General features: G+C 38.1%; 1 protein-coding gene across 1 annotated transcript; it reads right to left on the bottom strand.

The window, feature by feature from the left end:
* Nucleotides 1-6,512: 6,512 nt before the first annotated feature.
* Nucleotides 6,513-17,430, bottom strand: LIN7C (lin-7 homolog C, crumbs cell polarity complex component). Its single transcript, XM_019456576.2, has 5 exons — nucleotides 17,344-17,430; nucleotides 14,072-14,190; nucleotides 12,992-13,063; nucleotides 10,587-10,796; nucleotides 6,513-10,000 (listed from the first exon to the last, which is right to left on the bottom strand). Exons 1-5 carry the CDS (start codon nucleotides 17,378-17,380, stop codon nucleotides 9,845-9,847), a joined length of 594 nt encoding a protein of 197 aa, XP_019312121.1. The 5' UTR covers nucleotides 17,381-17,430; the 3' UTR covers nucleotides 6,513-9,844.
* Nucleotides 17,431-19,063: the final 1,633 nt, after the last annotated feature.

The following is a 19,063-nucleotide window of genomic DNA, read 5'->3' as shown; positions in this document are numbered from 1 at the left end:
GACTCTCTGCTAGGAGACTGTGCAAGTTTGGATCCTTTGAGAAGCAAACACCGATAACAGGATTGCTCACACAAGAGATTAGGGGAAATGTTTCCGAGGGAAAATGGGGGAGGGGATGGAGGGAGATATTTAAAGCCATGAAACTGAGATGCAGGTTTGACTCCAGGTCAGGAGAGAAGGAAGGACAAGAGCCTGGGTGAGTCTTAGACAAAAGTAGCGTTCTTCCAAGGTTTGGCAAGACCAATGGGGAGACCCCAAGAGAAAATCACCATTAGAAGAGTCCCATGTCTCTCCTGAGCACAATTGCCTTAGTGCCTTTGCTGTTGTACTCAGTCACTGACTAGGTCCAGCCTGGGAAAAATGTGGTGAAGGATATTCCAGTAGGACTGTCAGTCAGTTAGCCTCCCTATAGTCAGAGGTATGTTTCCTGGCAAACTCACAAAAGAAGGTATGACAGGGGGTCCCACCCTTCAAGCAGCTTCCAATCCAATTTAATTTATGGAATTTAGAAAATTTAGGATTATAAAGGACCCGAAGGCAATCACCTGCCTGAAGCTGAAGAATGTGTAACACATGCCTGTCACTCTTGGATACATCAAGGGTTAGTATATTTACATCCTCACTGGTAGCTGAGTCCATCTTTGAGCAGTTCGGGCTGTTAGAAAGTCCCATCGACTGTGGAGACAAACTCTTTCTCCTTGATACTTTAAAATACTCAGAAATAGAAAGAAATTTGGAGAGCATATGTTAAATCCCCTCATTTAACAGTGAGAAATCAGACCCACAGAGGACAGCTAAATTACCCATATGTAGTAAGTGGCACATCTAGAACTAATATCTAGGTCAATTCCTCTTTCCACTCTAGAATTGGTTTAATTAGTGTTTTTAATTTTTATAGAAAAGAGAAAATTTTTCATAAATTTAGTATCAGACAAAGCAAGATAATCTCAATGCCTCAGATGGTCGTTGGTTTATTTAAGGAACGTGCCATGTCCTCTATGAAAGGACTTTTCTCTTGATCAAACATCCTGTTTGGGCTCGGGTGAAGATAACCAAGAGGCAGAAAGCCAAAGATAATTTCCAGTCAACTACAGTTGTTCATACTTAGTAGAAGCCCTAAAGTAATACTAAATGAATCCTCCGTCCACACAATCCCTAGCAACGTATATACTGAATGGTAGGGTAGATATTTGTATAATTTGGTAATTTGCATAGGTTTGTTTTGTTTTCTTTTAGGGTGTGTTGGAAAGAGTTTCCACATTTACAAAGCTTTACATTTTATGAAATACATTTAAATATTAATTTTGAATTTAAAAGAAAAGATTAGGTACATTTGCCCCCCCAAAACAATAAAAGAGGTTATTATCTCACTGCACAAAGTCTGCAGAGAGGTCAGGCCTCAGGGCAGGTTGATTTAGCCACTCAGTGATGTCATCAAGTACCTGAGGTTCTTTCCATTTCTTCTCTGTGCTCTTTTCAGTATTGGCTTCATCCTCAGGCAATCACATGGCTACAACAGCAGTTAGGTTCCGGAGAGGGAGTTATCGCACGACCACACAGGGTCACAAGGAAAAACATCGGGGTGGTCTGGAGGCAGAAGACCTCAGCAAGGGGAGTGCTTAGGCCGGGCTAGATTACAGAACTCAGGAACAGCCAGACAGAAGGCATGCAGAGGGCACCATATGGAGAAAGGGTGTGGAGACTCCATGCCCTCTCTAGGGGTGCTGGTCTTCTCATATTTCCACCTGTTCCCCAACCCGAGAGCCAGATCAGATACATTTTAATGTCTTTGGCTTGATCTTTAGCAAGAACTGCTAGAAATTTCTAAAATAGAAACAACAGCACTTTGGTGCCATCTTGTGGCAAAATATAAAAAGGTAGGAGAAAAAGATCATCTACAGTAATTAACCCTTGAGGTTCTATGCATTTACAGAAAGAGGGAGGTGGGAAAGGTGTGTGTGCTGTTGACCCCTTCCCTCCTTAATAAGTTTTAAAATGAAAATAGTTATAATAAAATTCCAATTTTGCCAATATTTGCAAATTTTAAAAAATTTAAAAATTTTGTTTCCAACCATTCTTCTCATAAAATTATTTCTATGTTCATGATTTGATTTTGCTCTGGGGATACCACACTTTCTAGGTCTTAAATCTCAGTGGCTCATTCTGCTTCTACTTATGGAAGCACCCACTCTATGGGAGATGGAGTGAGGATCGGTTTGTCATCTGGGAAGCAGCAGCATTTATGTCTTGGCTCGGCCCATATCCATCTAGGGAGTGAGCAGACTCTGCCACTGCAGGATGGAAAGATGAGAACTGAGTCATGGTCCAGACTAGGTGGGTCAGTCTGGCTAACTTGAGGAAGGATACTTGTTTCTCAAGATTAAGATGTGTGTACCTGCCCAGTCTCTAATAGAAAGGAAGCTCCATGAAACAAGGGCTTCATTTTGTTCTCTGTATCCCTGTCCCCTAGAACATGATTGGCACGTGGCAGACATTCAATAACATTTGTAGTATGGAGAATTAATAAAGGGGACATTTTGGTCCCCGATTGCCAACTCATTTGTTTTACTTCCTGCCATATTCAGAACCATAGTGGGGAAGAGAGATACTATTTATTGGGCTCTGTCAAAAATCCACCTCCCCAGATAGTCACAGGGGTGGCTTGCTGTTCACACCATTCAGGTTTCTCTTCAAATGTCATCTCCTCAGAGACCTTTCCTGTCCTCACTTGCTAAAATAGCATTCTTCCATTTTTTTTCTCTCAACATTGTCTGCTATATGCTAGACACTGTTCTCACCTCTGGATATACAGTAGTGAACAAAACAAAGTCCTGCCTGCCCTCAAGTTATTTATGATGTCAGGGAGAGAGGGAGCTGACAAAATAGACAAATATGTATCAGTGGAGGGTAAAGGAGATTCCAAGCAGAGGGAGCAGCGAGTGGAAAGGCTGCTCATGTTTGGAGACACACGAAGAGTGAAGATAGAGGAGTAAACAACATTTGTTGTCCTCCACAAATGGGACCCAGCATGTTAAATGGACTGAGGTAATAAAAGATTGATGAAGATACTATCCCTTTAGTATCTTGGTCCTTCCTGGACTATTTGTTTTAACATCAAGATCAGCTGGCAAACCGTTGCTTTTATATAGTTCCAGTGTAAGTTCTTGATCCACCTGTGGAATTGCGGAAAGTAAGCTAATTCAACAAGGTAGAACAAATCACCGTGCTACGTGATAGGGGTACAAATGTAAAGACGCAGTTGTGATCCTTCTTGCTGTCCCGGGACTTAAATTCTAATGGGAGAAACAAAATTAAGTGCATGATATAAACAAGGTGTGGCTGTATTAACAGAGGATGAGGAACCTATCTTTAGATGGAGTGAACAGAAGCCTCAACAGAGGTGGTGGCTTCAGTTTACACCTGAGTGAGGAGCAGTAGCGAGTGGGAGAGCCAGAGGGAGAACCTTCCAGCAAGGGGTATTTGGTGTGGGGTACAGCAAGTGGAGCAGTGGGATGAGATGAGGCTTGAGAGGAAGTAGGGAATGGATTATGCAGAACCTTTTCAATAATGGCAAAATTTTTAGAGTCTATCCCAAGCACAGTAAAGAGTTTTCAGGAGAGAGCAACACAATGGGTTCTGGCTGAATTTATGCTTCGTATCAGGCACATAGACACTAAGGAAGCCAGCACAAATCTTCACAGGGTGAAATACCGCAGGCCAAGGGCAAATTCTCTTCACATTCCACGTGGAGCAAGGGCTGGTGCACAAAGTCTCTCCTCAGTGCTAAATCTTCTCCTGTCACTGCCAACTCCTACAAAGTCCTTCAATTGAGAAAGATGCAGCCAGGTAACAACTGGCAAGCTTAAACTAAGGAAAAAGCAAAGTTCTGAGGGGCCAGTTAAGGCCAGGTGGCCATTTGGATATACAAGCTCAATAACAGCTGCATATGAGTCTAAGGAAGTGTTTCAAATACAGAAAACTCAGCATTCCCCTCACCCTCAAAGGTGAGGAATCTCATTCTCTTTTAGTCAAAACCACTTCGACACCTTTTTATCACACATGGGAGAAGTCACATTTAATTTTGCTTCTGTACCTATTTTTGGTGGTGAAGCCACCAAAACAAAGGATTCTCTTGCGTATTCGTTTTCTAGGGCTGCTGTAATAAAGTACTACAAACTATGTGGCTTAAATAAGAGAAGTTTGTTCTCACAGTTCTGTAGACTAAAATCCAAGACCAACATGTCCACAGGTTTGTTTCCTTCTAAAGACTGAGAGGGAGAATCTGTTGATGCCTTTCTCCTTGCTTCTGGTGGTTTGCTGGCTTTTTTTGGTGTTGTTTGGTCTGTAGAGGCATCACCCCATTCATTTTCCCATGGTGTTCTCCCTGTGTGTCTGTATTCAAATTTCTCTCTTTTTTAATGAGAACACTCGCCATTTTGGATTAGGTTCCATCCTAATGACTTCACTTTAACTGAATTAACTCTGTAAAGACTCCATCTCCAAAAAAGGTCACATTCTGAGGTACCAGGGGTTAGGCTCCAAGGTATCTTTTTTGGGAGGCACACAATTCAGTCTATAACACCTTAAAATCCAAAGTCAAACTTGGATAGCATCTAAACTCTGGGCTCAAATCTAGGTCAAGTAAGAGATACCAGAAATAAAAATCTGCCCCTATTTCATGCTTTCAGATTGCATTTTTTGCCAAATAAAAAACAAAATTAAAGTTTGGGTTTTTGTTATCCTCTGATTAGAATTACTTTCTATAACTGCCAAATAAGGGCCAAATAAGGGGAGCTTAGCAGCAGCCAATAGCTACATTTTCTTTTTATCATGTTGGTTTCAATTCTGGAGACTCTTAACAAATTAGAATTCATCCACACTTCCTTCCCTAGAGAAAACATTAAACACACACACACACACACACACACACACACACACACACACACACATTTTTAAAGGACTAAATCTTGACTGTCCAAAATATACTTCTGTAATTGGTAAGACTCAGGAGAGCTCTCACACATACCTTGTTGACATAAAGCACTGCCCTCTTTAAAAAAAAATTAAAATTGAAGGAATACAATTTACAAATGGGTTCTGTATGAATTTACCTTTTGCTTACTATATAAAGTAAGTCTTAAAAATTCCAGCATGTAGAGGTTATCTGCCACCAAATATATAAAATGTACAAAAAACTGGGTCACCACTTCTTTAATTAAAATCCGAACAATTAACGATAGTGAATGTAACAAAACCAGAATGTAAAGATTCAGAGAATGGGTATTCCGGCTTACAAACATTTTGAAGAAACTGAGTGCTAACAATAAATGCTTTTTGTTGTACTCCTTGTGGCTTGGTACATTTTCATGCATTTAAAAAATTCATGATGAATCATGCCTTATATTTGTCTGACACCCATTCCAGCAATCCACTGTCTCTAGAGCTAGCTCATATCCTTCCTACAAATTGCTTTTCTGATTGAACAAATCACTCACTTGAACTTTGTATGATTTTCATTCTCAACATGGCCTCAACCCTCTGACCCCAAAACACGACAAATTTTAGAATCTCATTAGTTTCTTTGATTCAGTGGACAGAAATCTGAAAATTCCTTGAGTCTTATTCCTTATAAAGTTTTCAAGCATAATTTATCTGTTTCCTAGGCATCAAAAATAAGAAGTTGCAAGTTTAATTATGTGGCCACATGTCTTCCTTCAGCTAATAAGGTCCCTGAAGCTTTTACGTGCAAATAATAGCAAACAAAAGTAGCACTTACTATGCCAGGCACCTTTCTAAATAAGAGTGTTACGGATAATGACCTAACAATTACTAAGATCTTATTACACATGACAGATGAGGGTACCAAGGCATAGAGGAGTAACTTATGTAAGATTACATAGTAATGGTGGATCTAGGATTCACACTTAGGATAGTTGGCCTGCAGATGCTGTGCTGTCAAACACATGTCAAACTGCCTCTCCCAAAATAACACAAGAGAATTTTTTCTATAGTTATATTTTATGAAAGACAAAGCAAAATATAGGAATTCAAAGTTTCACTCCAGTAACCACCACAGATTGTGTTTTTACCTTATTTAAGTTATTTTATACAGAGTTTTCAGAAACACATTTATTGTGTAGTTATACCAATTTTTTTTCAAATCCAAATAACAAGAATATAATACAAGTTTATTTCAAATATATCTTAGAATCAGAATTAAGTTGGTAATAAATGAAGTCATCTACTGAAAAAGTGTTAAATCCAATGTGGGTATTTTTCTTTGCTTCACACTCAGGAATTAAAGTAGAAGCATACTGTTTGATAATATTTTTAAAAACTATGTCCAGATACAAATTAGTTTGCAAGTTCTTGAAAATTAATGAACAAGCAATTTGGGTTTTTTCCACTATTTAACCATTACAGAACTGCAATAGCTGTTGAAGAAACACAATTGGTGAAATTTTGGACAATAAAAAGTGTAAAACCAGATTGTTAGGAGAGACAACAAAATGTAAGTTAGAAAAGTCATAAACATACATTTATTCAGGAAATACAATACCAGAGTCCTTGATATTTCAGTGATCATTCCACATTATAAAATATTCACAACATGTATTCTTTTAAGTCTACACCAAGTCATGCTGACATTCTTTTCAGATAAGCCATAGCCGTTTCTTCTACTAAATGCTATAATATCCATTTTAATTGTAAACAAAGTACTTGAGCCAAACTACTTAAGTACTTGAACAAAATAACTAAAAAATTTAGTAGAGGAAGACAATGATTTTAAAAACACATCTGAATTCTCAACCTCCAAAGAACTAGGCCATTATAATCTAGTATACTAATGGATAAAGTGGCCATATTAAAACAGCACATAATAACCAATGACAGTTATTTCTCATCTGCAGTTTTTAAACATGCTTTCTCAACTAATACACATTCATTTCTGTAAGTTTTAAATGCAAAGGGGGCAGAAAGATGACAGACACTAAAATCTTACATTTAAACTACTGGCAGATTAAAAAAAAAAAAAAAAAGATAAAAGGTAAACTATAATCACTTCCCAAATAATGAATGCCAAGTACCTTTTATTCCTAAAGAAATTACTAAAAAAGATAACCGATTATTATATTTGCCACTACTTAACAGTCAGTAGCTGTAAATTCTTTCTACTCTGATACTTCCAAATATATTATGCACTTAACTGTGTTTTTCCCATTAGAATTTAAGTTCACGACAGGAGTGTGATTAGAGCATTTTATAAAGGGGAAAACAAGTGGTTCTCTACCCAGATGTCCTTTAGAACCAACTGGAAAGCTTTAAAAAAATAAGTATCTGGCCCCACCCTCAGAGATTCTCATCTAACTTGATACAGAATGGGACTCATATACTAATAGTTTTTAAAGCTCTGCAGGGGTTCTAACGTGCGGCTAAGGCTGAGAATCACTGACTCAACCCATTTTGAAATACCAAGAAAATAAATGGAAATTGAGTAGTTTATAATTTACAAATCAAACACCTATTATATACTTACTATGTGCCTAGTTATGTTCATGAGTCATACATTTATTTATAAGATGACACCTCCCTTCATCTCCTCACTATATACGAGACCAGTACTGTACATCTCTGCCACCAAATGACCGAATTTTTCTATGGTCGAGATTTAAAATTCTGGGATACACTCTGAAAACTGCATTAACGAAAACAAACTACTGCTACTCATGCTCAACAGTAGCAAGCAAACTACTGTATTTGGCTCCTTTAAGCTATCCTTATTTTAAGAATTATAAATAAGTGCCAACCCACACAAAGAACAGATTGTGGATTACTGTAGAAGAGAAAAAAAATAGCTTACTCAACTTACTAAGTTTCAACACCAAAAAAGACTGAACTTGGCTGAAAGTTCTGAAACAGCGGAGATACTGAACCAGGAAGCTATAATTTATAATGAAATGTTGACACACCCTTGCAAGCTACTACAGCTGTAGCTATACTAAAAATAAGATTTCATCAGGATTTACTTACCCTGTAATGCAAGAATACGAGCATAATAATATTACTGTTTTTATATGCACCAATATCTCTCTTTAATATGTAAAGCTCTACAACAAATACCTCTAATAACTTTACAATTAAATTAAAATAAATTCATAATTCTACTCTACTTTGGTCTCAACATTTTAAAAACATCAATTAATTTTGAAAATACACAATTTAACAACATGATCCTACCAATACAAGCACGTTTTGTAATGGACTAAAGACACATTCGACCATGCAATCCAGTGTTCAATACCTAAATGATAAATAACAATGTTGATTGACTTTTATTCTGAAAATCATTGAAAACTGGAATAATCTTGTAAGACTCACAGTGCTCACAAACATGCAGGAAAAGGTATACATTTCTATTCTTCCTGAAGGAATGTTACAAAATGCCCACTTTTTACACAGGGTCAGTAATTAGGCTAAATTCCTTATATATTTCAACCCATTATCTTCTTTTTAGCATCTGTCACATAAAATTCTTAAAAATTGTACAAATGTTCCTGTAAATTGTGACTGAAAATGAACCTCAACTCTTAATTTCCACCTTTAAAAAGACCTCAGTCACAGTCCTACACTAGTAGCTGCCTTTCAGTAAGAGTGACATCCAGTGGACAAATGAAAGCATCTCTCAGAATTCCCATCATTTCAAAGATTACATCTCTAAATTCAACCATTTCAATATGAATGAGTTCCTACTCATTTTGACTAAGAGCCTGCAGATTCTTATGAATATATCGCCTCATAATTTCTCTATATTTTAAGTATATCCTTCTATCTTCTTCCTATCTCTAAAATCAACTCTTTAAGGTGAGCTAGTACAGAGTGTGTAACTCTTGAGGCTAGTGAGGTTAAAGGTATTACTTTTTCGTCTTTGCTTCTGCTACTTCCCAACACAATCTAACTGGCTCATCCCTAGGAATGGAAAAACCAAAATATAAGAACTATATTTAAATAAGAATGAATAGCATTAAAAAAATTTGCAAAAAAATGAAACCTGAACCTGTTTTTGCATTTGTAATTTATGATATATTGTTGAACATAAAAAGATGTAATCAGTAATGCCAACAATCAAATTACATCCTCTTGCCTCACTGCTCAAATATTATGAAATATATATTTTAGCAATGATTGTTTCAGTGTTTAAAAACTTTTATAAATCAGTATAAATGAATATTCATTATACATTATGTTTAAATAAAAGTAAAAAATTTCCACTGTTGAGTTATGATTTACCATTGATTATATATATTATGCATGTGTTCAAAGTACAAAATGCAGCAGTGGTGTTAACACTGATAGTGTAATGAACTGCTGTAGCTGAGACTGTTATGTTTAATTTCTTGGAAAACCGTAAAGAACTTTTACAGGTTAAAAAAAACAGAGTAAGCAAAAAAAGAATTGGAGAATTGTTATTTTTAAATAAGCAGCCAAATGAAGAAAACTTTTTTTTCTAAAAAAAGATTGAGAATGTAAAAGTACATTTTAATATTAAAAAAGCAGTTTTAAAAATCTATAACAACTTTATGACAAAATCTGCATTTGAAAAAGGCCTGTAAAAACAGCAGGACAGAATTGCCCTCATCACCTTTCACTTTTTCTTGTCAGAAAAAAGTGTATGCATCTCTGGAACCATAAACGATGTTAAAATAGGTGTTTATAAAATGGCAAGAAGGATCTCATGGGAAGTTTCTGTTTGTTTTTTACAATCGTTGGCACTGCGGCCATCAGTAGGTCACAAGTAAAACTTTTCTAGCTAAAAGCAAAATGGAATATAAAGTTCTGAATTGCATTAGGTCTGTTGCCTGCGTTTTGCTGACCTCATTTTTTCAAAGCGCGACTCCATCTCTTCGAGGACCTTGGGTGTGTACCGTACTACTAACTTAACCTTTCCTTGAGCTGCTTTCAGCAGTTCCACAGCTTTTTCGTGATGTTCTCCTTCAACACTCTGGGGAAAAACAGACATACACACAATTAGTATCCAGGTTTTGTAAGCAGCTCAAAATGCAAAAATGTTTAAAAAACATAAAAGTAAAAAGAATTTTAATGTTGTATCATCACAACACTATAAGTCTACAAAATAAACTGGTTCTATCATTTTAATCGGTGTGAAATCCTCTGCCAAATCAAATCCAGCAACTGGGTTTTAAGTTCCAAATAATTGTTCCCGATACCAATATATATGCCCTATTACCTCACTAGGTCCCAAGTAAATTAAGCAGCTGGCATTCTGTACGAAAATGAGGGCGGACTTCTCTAATTTAATGTACTGCCGTAACTACTAAAGAGCTTAATTACTTCATAAAAATCACACTAAGCGTTGCTAATTTACATTGGAAAAGAAGCAAAACACACTTAAAGTGCTTTAAAAAGTATCACTGTACTAAATAGTACGGCCCAGGATTCCCTCAAGGGATTTCTAAACTACAAAGCGGCTTTGGTTTTCCCCTCAACATCTTTGGTTTCTGTAACTCAAATATACCCCCATGTGGTTACAATGCATTACTACAAGTACAAATAAAATTCATCCATACCACTCCATTAACAGAAAGAAGTTGATCTCCTCGCTTGAGACCCCCATGTCTATCAGCAATTCCACCTGGAATTATTCGAGAGATATAGATTGGAGAGTTTTGTTCTTTGCCTCCCATAATATTGAATCCAAGGCCTTCTTCTGTTTTTGGTAGTTCAACAACTCGAGGATGAGAATGTCCTTCGCTGGCAGCAAATGCAGCGACAGTAGCCTCGAAAAGAATTTCACATAGTTACAAATATGATCTTTGTTTGCTTCAGTTCTTTTGTCTCTTTTAAAACTACTTTTGAGGTACACGCTTTTGATGTTTGAATGCTCACAAGTTCACTGGCAGTTTGAAAGAGAAGGTAAGCTGAGTGGATGGGGTGATGATGACCAGAAAGCATACCCTGGGCCTACGCAGGAGGTGTTAAGACTGTTCAGGCCACTCAGTCCACCCAGTACCCAGGACTTCTCTGCAGCAACTGGCGTGCGGGCTTGCTTGGCAGATGAACACTGGTGCATGTTACAGAGAAAACCCCTTCCCTGGCATGCCAGCAGCCCTGGGCTTTGGGCTGGATAACCTGGCTCCTTTAGGAGTCTGTGCAAGGCACAACCTATCTACATAATAACCTGTAAGGAGGCAGGTGTCCTTATATGCAATCATTTGGGCTGCTGTTACTATCTGTACTATATACTAAATAACTAATTAAAGAAATAATTCAATATTGAGAAAAAGAGGGATACACATAACCAACGTGAACTTTTTTTGTTGCTTTAGTCAACTACCCAGTTACTCCTAAAACCCCACAGAAGATGAAAACAGAGTCACATCACATCTTCTTTAAAACTTTCAAATTTAGACTAACCTACACTAATTCTAACACAAAGTTGAGATTTTTGGTTTTTTTCTGCTTTTAAAAGCAGGTAATTAAGTAATCTGGTACCATTTTTCATAAATAGATCAAGGTGCATGAGCAAAAATGGGAAGGGGCAGAGGAAGGAAATCAAGATTTGTTGAATACCATTAGGTTCCAAGCTCTGAAAGAAGCCCCATTTTACAAATAGAACTAAGGCTCAGAAATTCAGGAAGTCGTGAGGTCATGTAACTCTAGAATTTCAAGCCAAGTTTCCATGTCTTTTTTATATTCTTCCAAACTATACTCACATGTTTAAGTGTTTACATTCAACAGAGAATCCAGTATTTTCTTTTATGGATCGGTAATTATCAAGGCAAAATTACCTACTAATGACTAATTCTAGTATAAGTCACTTACTGCTGATACTAGTTTATTCAAACAAGATATGATGGACACTGAGGTCAATTCTGGAAATATTGGAGGAAACCACTGGTACAGAAAAGCACATAAAACTTGCCATATGCAGCTCTGAAGAGCTAACCTATTAGTGACATTACCCCTATATTTGCAGAGTTCAGGCAAAGGAGAAAAGCAAAGAGCAACCTAGGGGAGTACCCAGTTCTACCATTTACTATTTGTGTGATTTGAGAAAAATAACCTAATATAATGCTTCCTCACCAATAAAGTCAGGATAACATATACCTCAGAATTTTTTTGAAAATTTACATGATATATGCATATCATATATAACAAATATGTATTACATGTATATTTTTTTAATATTTATTCATTTTCAGAGACATGCGGGAGGGGCAGAGAGCAAGGAAGAGAGAGAATTCCAAGCAGGCTCCTGTCAGAGCAGAGCCTAAGGTGGACTTGAACTCATGAACTATGAGATCATGACCTGAGTCAAAACCAAGAGTTGGACACTTAATTGACTGAGCCACCCAGGCGCACCAACAGGTATATTATTATTTGTGTGCAAGTGTGGTTTTTTTTAAACTTTTTTAACATTTATTTATTATTGAGAGACAGAGCATGAACAGGGGAGGGGCAGAGAGGGAGGGAGACACAGAATCCGAAGCAGGCTCCAGGCTCTGAGCTGTCAGCACAGAGCCCGACGCGGGGCTTGAACTCACAAACTGCGAGATCATGACCTGAGCCTAAGTCGGACATTTAACCAACAGAGCCACCCAGGCGCCCCTGCAAGTGTATTTTTAATGCATTATCTAAACTGCATGATAAAATATCTCCTGTAAAGCCAATAAAAAATGTCTTGTCTTAGTACTTGAGAAGTTTAGTGTGGCTCAAAAAATACTACATGTTAGTTTTCAAAATTAGCCTATCAAATATCTAGTAACTCCACATTTTAAACCTTTCACTTATGTTTTTTTATTTTATTTTTGAGAGAGCGAGTGAGAATACGGGTACACACGAGTGGGGAAGGCACAGAGAGAGGGAGACAGAATTGGACACTTAACTGACTGAGCCACCCAGGTGCCCCTAAACCTCTCATTTATAATGAAGTCTCTTTTAGTAAATGAAAAAAAAAAAAAAAAACAACTACCTTTGCAGTTGCATTAGCTCTCACTTCAGGACTGCTACTGATGTCCACAGTCTCATAGACATGTTCATATACCTGTGAAACCCAAAGTTATCATCATGATTTAAAATCTCAGAATATACCACGTTTGAGTTCTAAGTCAAGTTAAGGAGTGTGTTAAAGTTTTAGGCAAAGTTATGCATCCCGGTAAAATATTATTATTATTAATATATTTTTTTAATGTTTATTTTTGAGAGAGGGAGTGAGGTGAGTGAGAGACAGACAGACAGACAGACACTGAGTGCGAGCAGGGGAAGGGCAGAGAGAGAGAGAGGAAGACACAGAATCTGAAGCAGGCTGCAGCCTCTGAGCTGTCAGTACAGAGCCGATGCGGGGCTCAAACTCATAAGCCATGAGATCATGACCTGAGCTGAAGTCAGACGTATAACCAACTGAGCCCCTCAGGCATCCAGTAAAATGTTTTTCTACTCAAAATCCCCACAAATGAAGAGGTACAAAATTTCAGTTATAAAATAAGTCATAGACATGAAAAGTATAGCATAGGGTATATAGTGTTAGTATTGTAACAACATGTTTGATGATGGATGGTGACTACACTTATTGTGGTGAGCACTGAATAATAAATAGAACTGGTGGATAATATGCTGTACACCTGAAACTAATATAACATTGTATGTTATACTTAACATATATGCTTTTTTTAAATATATTTAACAATATACTTTTTTCAAGAGAGAGAGAGATAGGGTCTAATATTTTTTTTCTCCTTTTTAAATTTATTTATTTATTTTGAGAGAAAGAAAGTGTAAGCAGGGGAGGGGCAGAGAGAGAGGGAGAGAGAATCCCAAGCAGGCTCCATGCTGTCAGCACAGAGTCCAACGTGGGGCTCGAATTCACAAACCATGAGATCATGACCTGAGCTGAAATCAAGAGTTGGATGCATAACCAACTGAGCCACCCAGGTGCCCCAGTTCTAGTATTTTTCTAAAGTTTGTTTTCTTAAAAACTTCTAAACCCAAATTTCAGAGTACTATCTTACCTAATTAACTCACGTTTTTAGTAAATTTAATCCCATTCACTCACCTCTCTTACAGCATTGCAGAATTCACTTTGAAGGACTCTTTGTAAAGCCTGAAGTTTCTGTGGTGGGACCTCTCCACTCCTTTGCAGTTTTTCCAACAATTCAATCGCTCTACAAATATCTAGAATTAAACACACACACACTGATAAATAATTTTCTCTGAATATTCTCTAAATGCCTTGTAACAGGATACAATCCTTAAGGATTAACTAGAAATATGTAGAATATGGAGGGGAAAAATGTGTAAGAGTGTGAGCTTGTGTGTGTGTTGGGGGTGGGGGTTACATGAATACACATATGAGAGAGGGAATGTAAAATCTGAGAATGCTTTTATGTAGATTAGGATCAAATATTAATGTTGCACACATGCAAGATCTAGAAAATAGTATCTTTGAGACACAGGAAAACTGAATATAAAATACTAAATGTCACAGGAAAAGACGGGTTCAAATGTGATAGACACATGAACATTGTACTGCTTCAAAAAGCAGACAGTTCTATCTGAAAGTAGTCAAAAAAAGTTACCTATCATGATTAGTAATCAAAGCTTTGAGTAGTACAAAACACTGTGTGCTAGTGAAATCCTTTTTCATTTTCCAAAGAAAATCACAATTTATAAGTAGATATGAACTTTCAATAACAGATGCACTTAGTGGCAGGGACACAGTAACAATGGTATAAAGGAATAAATTAACTGTGGCCTCTTTTCAACTCAGGATCATTAACACACTGTTTTAATTAAGACAAGTTCAACCAAACACATACATTTACAAAACAGAAAAATAAAAAGTTTTGCCAATCTGGTCTCAATATTAGCTGTGTGATCTTGGGCATGTTACTTAATGTGCATGTCTCAGTTTCTCCACTGTAAAATGGAAGTAACAGTACCTTCCTTATGAGAATTACTTTACAACTAAACCAAAAAAAGCATGGAAAAGGGTCTGGTATGTAGCAAGCATAAATATTATGTTCCCTTGGCACCAATTAATCCTAAGAAATCTTAAGAGGTGGTACATGTTTGTACAAATATATTAGGCATATTGGGAAATGTATTTTATAAATTAAGATATTTTGTAAGATTCCGAGTCATGTTAAAACACTGTAATTTTCTGTATTTTGACTTTTTTTTCTTAACTGTTTTTGTACCCCAGAGGGCTACAGTACCTATTATTTTATTATTCTTTGCCTCCTTTTAAAATGGAAGAAGTTCTGAACTTTATATTATACCACAAGTCTGGAACTTTTTCTTTATAGAATTAATATGGCCTTCTTTGTGTATAATACTACAAAACTAGCAATAAATATAGTGAAGAAAGAAGTAGATTTTTCAACTTCAGATCATAAAAGCTTAAACTGATATTAATCAAATGCAATGGAATCCGACTTTCCCCCTTCTGATTATTGCACCACTAGAATGAATGACTGATGAATGGGAGCTTTTGGTTCATTGATTATTTTGACTTACAAAGTTACAATATGTAAGCTATATAAATATTTCCAATTAACAAAAAATTGAAACGAAATGAAAAAAACTCTTTACTGAACCTAAACTGTACCTAACATGTGCTCAAAGCTATTCCACTGAATCATATTTGGATGATTTAGAAAACATTCACGATCTTGATCATATGCACTAATTTTAAATTGTAGGGTTATTGGAAGTGTTTGTTAATAGAATTTGTTAAAGAGAATCCTAAATAAGAAACAGGTGATGTAATCTTTCTTATCCAGCTAAATGGCAACCTCTAGTAATTCATCCTACTAAGTTGCTGAGCATTCTACTGTGGAACTGTAAAGAACTCTGAAAAAGCAAAAAAAGCCATGACTACCAAACCTAAATGCCAGAGGTGAAGTTTCACATTTTGTGCTGCGCTTAAAAACACAAAAGACTGCCAACATGTTAGAATCCTACGACTGGCTTTCAAAAAAAAAAAAACTCCTACTCCTGTTAACAACGAACAGATTTGTTCCCATCTACAAAGCACAGTGCCATTGTGCTCAGGAGGGAGATGTCACAGTCTTAAGCCTAACTTAGTAATTCTTCCCAGAGTAGCTACTCCTCTGTCAAAAATGATGCTTTAATTAATGGTCTGGTGGGCTGGAGGGAAGCAATGTCATTTATAAAGAGGCTTACAAATAGTGAACACCATCAGGAAAAAATAATGTTAAGTGAGCATTTATTTGTGTGAAGGTATGAGGAAAGAGGTTTCTTTAAATACAATAATTCCAAAAATATATTTCCTTTTTGGAGCGGAAGTTACTTAATACTCAGGCTGTAACCGCAAGAGTTAATACTCGGAAGATATCTACAATCTCCACCCTATATTTTGTTTACCACCAGCACTCAAAATGTTGTTTGTTTTTGACTTACCAATGACATCTAATACTGATGTGTCAAAAGCATGCTTGCAATTGCCTTGAAATAAAGGTTTTGGGAAGGGAAGGGTGGAATGCTGAAACTCTGTAACAGGACCCTGACAGGAGCACAGTCATATATTTTCACTGGCTCTTCGGTATCTAATTACTCAGCAGAACAGATTTTACTTTCCTTGACAGTCTGCTCTAAAAAGCAAGCAACCAGCCACAGTTAGCAGTTGTAAGGTTTGTAAAGATGGAATAAGACTATACGTTCAAGTATTTTACAACCTACCGCTCACTATTCCAAATAGTTATATAACATTCTTCCGGGGACCAAATCAGTAGGATGGTATTTAAAGCACCTTCTCGGTACCTGGGAGGGGCACCAAAGCCAGGAAACAGCCCAAAACAAACACAAGTGAGGTTGTGGTTAAAGTAATGACGGAGTTTGTGCATAAATAAGGACGACTCTGTGGTGAATGTGCTGTTGTGTCCGAGATGTCTGCAATGTGTGGGGGTGAGAGCGGGGACACCGGATTTGTGCGCGCGTAAGTAAGGGCAGTGCATGTAGTCTCTCCGAACTGGGCGTGTGATGTTTGCTTCTGGGGTTGACATGTCTCAGGCCGCCGGGTCTGCCGTGCGCACCTAGGGAGCGCGTCTGCGGCGTGTGTCTACGAAGGCGGACAGCTAGTATTTAACTGTGCTGTGCACCGGCACAGTCCATGTGAAGAGAGCAGGGGTCTGAGTATCAGTCAGGGGACAGCAAGCGCCCTCCCAAGGGCCAGGAGCAGCGACTTCGGCGCGAGGGGCACCTGGATCCGGATCTCGGAGCCTGGGTCGCTCCTCCTCCCCTCCGGCCACACGGCACTCCTCCACCCCCTCCGCCCACCTCGGTCCCGGCTTCGGCCGCACTCACCCCTCTCCAGCCGCACAGGTTCCCCCAGCGCCGCCATCTTCTCCCTTTGCCTGCAGACCCACAGGAAATGACGACATAGGGCTGCGGTGGAGGGGCGGGGCTTAGTAGGAGCTGGCAGGGAAACGGCCTGCCAAGTATCGCGAGAGTAGGACCTGTGGCTTAGAGAGTGGTGGAAGCTACCTGGGCTCTATGCCCTCAAGGTTAGTCTTACGCAGCGTCTCCCGCGGTACCGAGGGTGGCGAATGCACCGGCTTCGGAAGGTGGAAAAAGCGCCTTTCCCGATTCTTGCTCCCTGCCTCAGATTCAAGCCTTGTCCCACTCGCTTAGAACCCTTGGCTCCAAGTGGAAGTCTGGATTTTTCTCCGGGCTTGACCATTAATGGTTCTGAGTCTGGAATGCTCCCTTAACCCCTTTCGTCCTCAGTTTCCCTATCTGTGCGATGACGGGTCCTATCTCCGAGGTCTTTTTCACTCTTAAATTCTGGGATTCTGTGACAAATAGGTAACGGAATACAGTCTCTTTTTGTGGCGGCATCGTTTTAACTTTAAAAATCAAGGCACGAGCCTCCTCTGCCAATCTGTTTGAGAGTTAAGGATGGAAAGTACAAAAAACATGAAACACCTGGGTAAGCAAGAGAACAAGGAACAATTGCACCACAGAGAACAATTTTAAAAAGATGATCCAAAATCTTATGTAAATGAGATATGAAGCAAATTTGCTTAATGCATTACAGATTTCTTAGGGCCACTTCTGAAAATTAATGAACCAAGAAAAATTTTAGTACTTAATTTAAATGGAATATTAATTTGTCCAGTATATAGATTCCACTGACATTCATTCAAGCACTAGTCTCTGCTGATAGTGTGTTAGATGGTTTCCTATACAGTTTAAACACCTCATGATAGGAACGTTTTAACTTCCTGATTGTCCTCAGCCCACTCTTTCTAGTATTTTTTCTAAGCCATCATGAATGTCATGATTATACTCTTTCCCCCTTGAACCCTGATTTCATTAGCAAAAGTTTCTGTTTAGAAACTTTCAATTGTTTCTCCCCCACCATTTCCTATTTCTAAAGGCTTGCATACTCTGACCCTTAAGTTACCCATTTAACTTCATTTCTCATTATTCCTCAAGTGCAACCACCTCTCTAGTTGAGGTGATATATTCAAAACCATGTTTATTCTTGCTTCCAAGTCTTCATTCATGTTGTTCTCATGTGGAATATCCTTGTTCATCTCCTCCAATTCTTCAAACCATATACACCTTCAAATTGAACCCATCCCCAGGTCTGCTAAAGAAGTGCCACTTCTAAGCTTCCCTTTTTTTTTTTTTGTTTTTTTGTTTTTTTGAGAGACAGAGAGCAAGCAGGGGAGGGACAGAGAGAGAGGGAGACCCAGAATCGGAAGCAGGCTCCAGGCTCTGAACTGTCAGCACAGAGCCCTACGTAGGGCTCTAACTCACAGACTGAGAGATCATGACCTGAGCCGAAGTCGGACACTTAACCCACTGAGCCACCCAGGTGCCCCTAATAAGCTTCCCTTTTTTTCAAACTGTTGTCCCTTGGTCCCTGATGGTCCTTATACCCTGCAATAGCACTCATGTGCTTCTCTTTTACTTATGGTTATGCCACAAATATTTTCAATGTTTGCTAAATGTCTAATACCTACCAGGTGTTTTGCTAGGCACTGAGAATACCATAACAAGACAAATGCAGACATTG

Source organism: Panthera pardus, unplaced genomic scaffold (genome assembly GCF_024362965.1).
Source record: "Panthera pardus isolate Hobbes unplaced genomic scaffold, ASM2436296v1 HiC_scaffold_12, whole genome shotgun sequence".
NCBI lineage: Eukaryota > Metazoa > Chordata > Mammalia > Carnivora > Felidae > Panthera > Panthera pardus.
The sequence above is the reverse complement of the archived record's forward strand: the minus strand, read 5'-3'. Positions and strand labels throughout refer to the sequence as shown.

Bases quoted from the DNA above. Each gene is read 5' to 3' on its own strand.
- LIN7C (XM_019456576.2), bottom strand. From the start codon at position 17,380: ATGGCGGCGCTGGGGGAACCTGTGCGGCTGGAGAGGG. The intron at 13,064-14,071 runs GTGAGTGAATGG...TGGGTTTCACAG, and splicing joins TCTGCAATGCTGTAAGAGAG to GTATATGAACATGTCTATGA. The intron at 10,001-10,586 runs GTATGGATGAAT...GTTTTTCCCCAG, and splicing joins TTCTTTCTGTTAATGGAGTG to AGTGTTGAAGGAGAACATCA.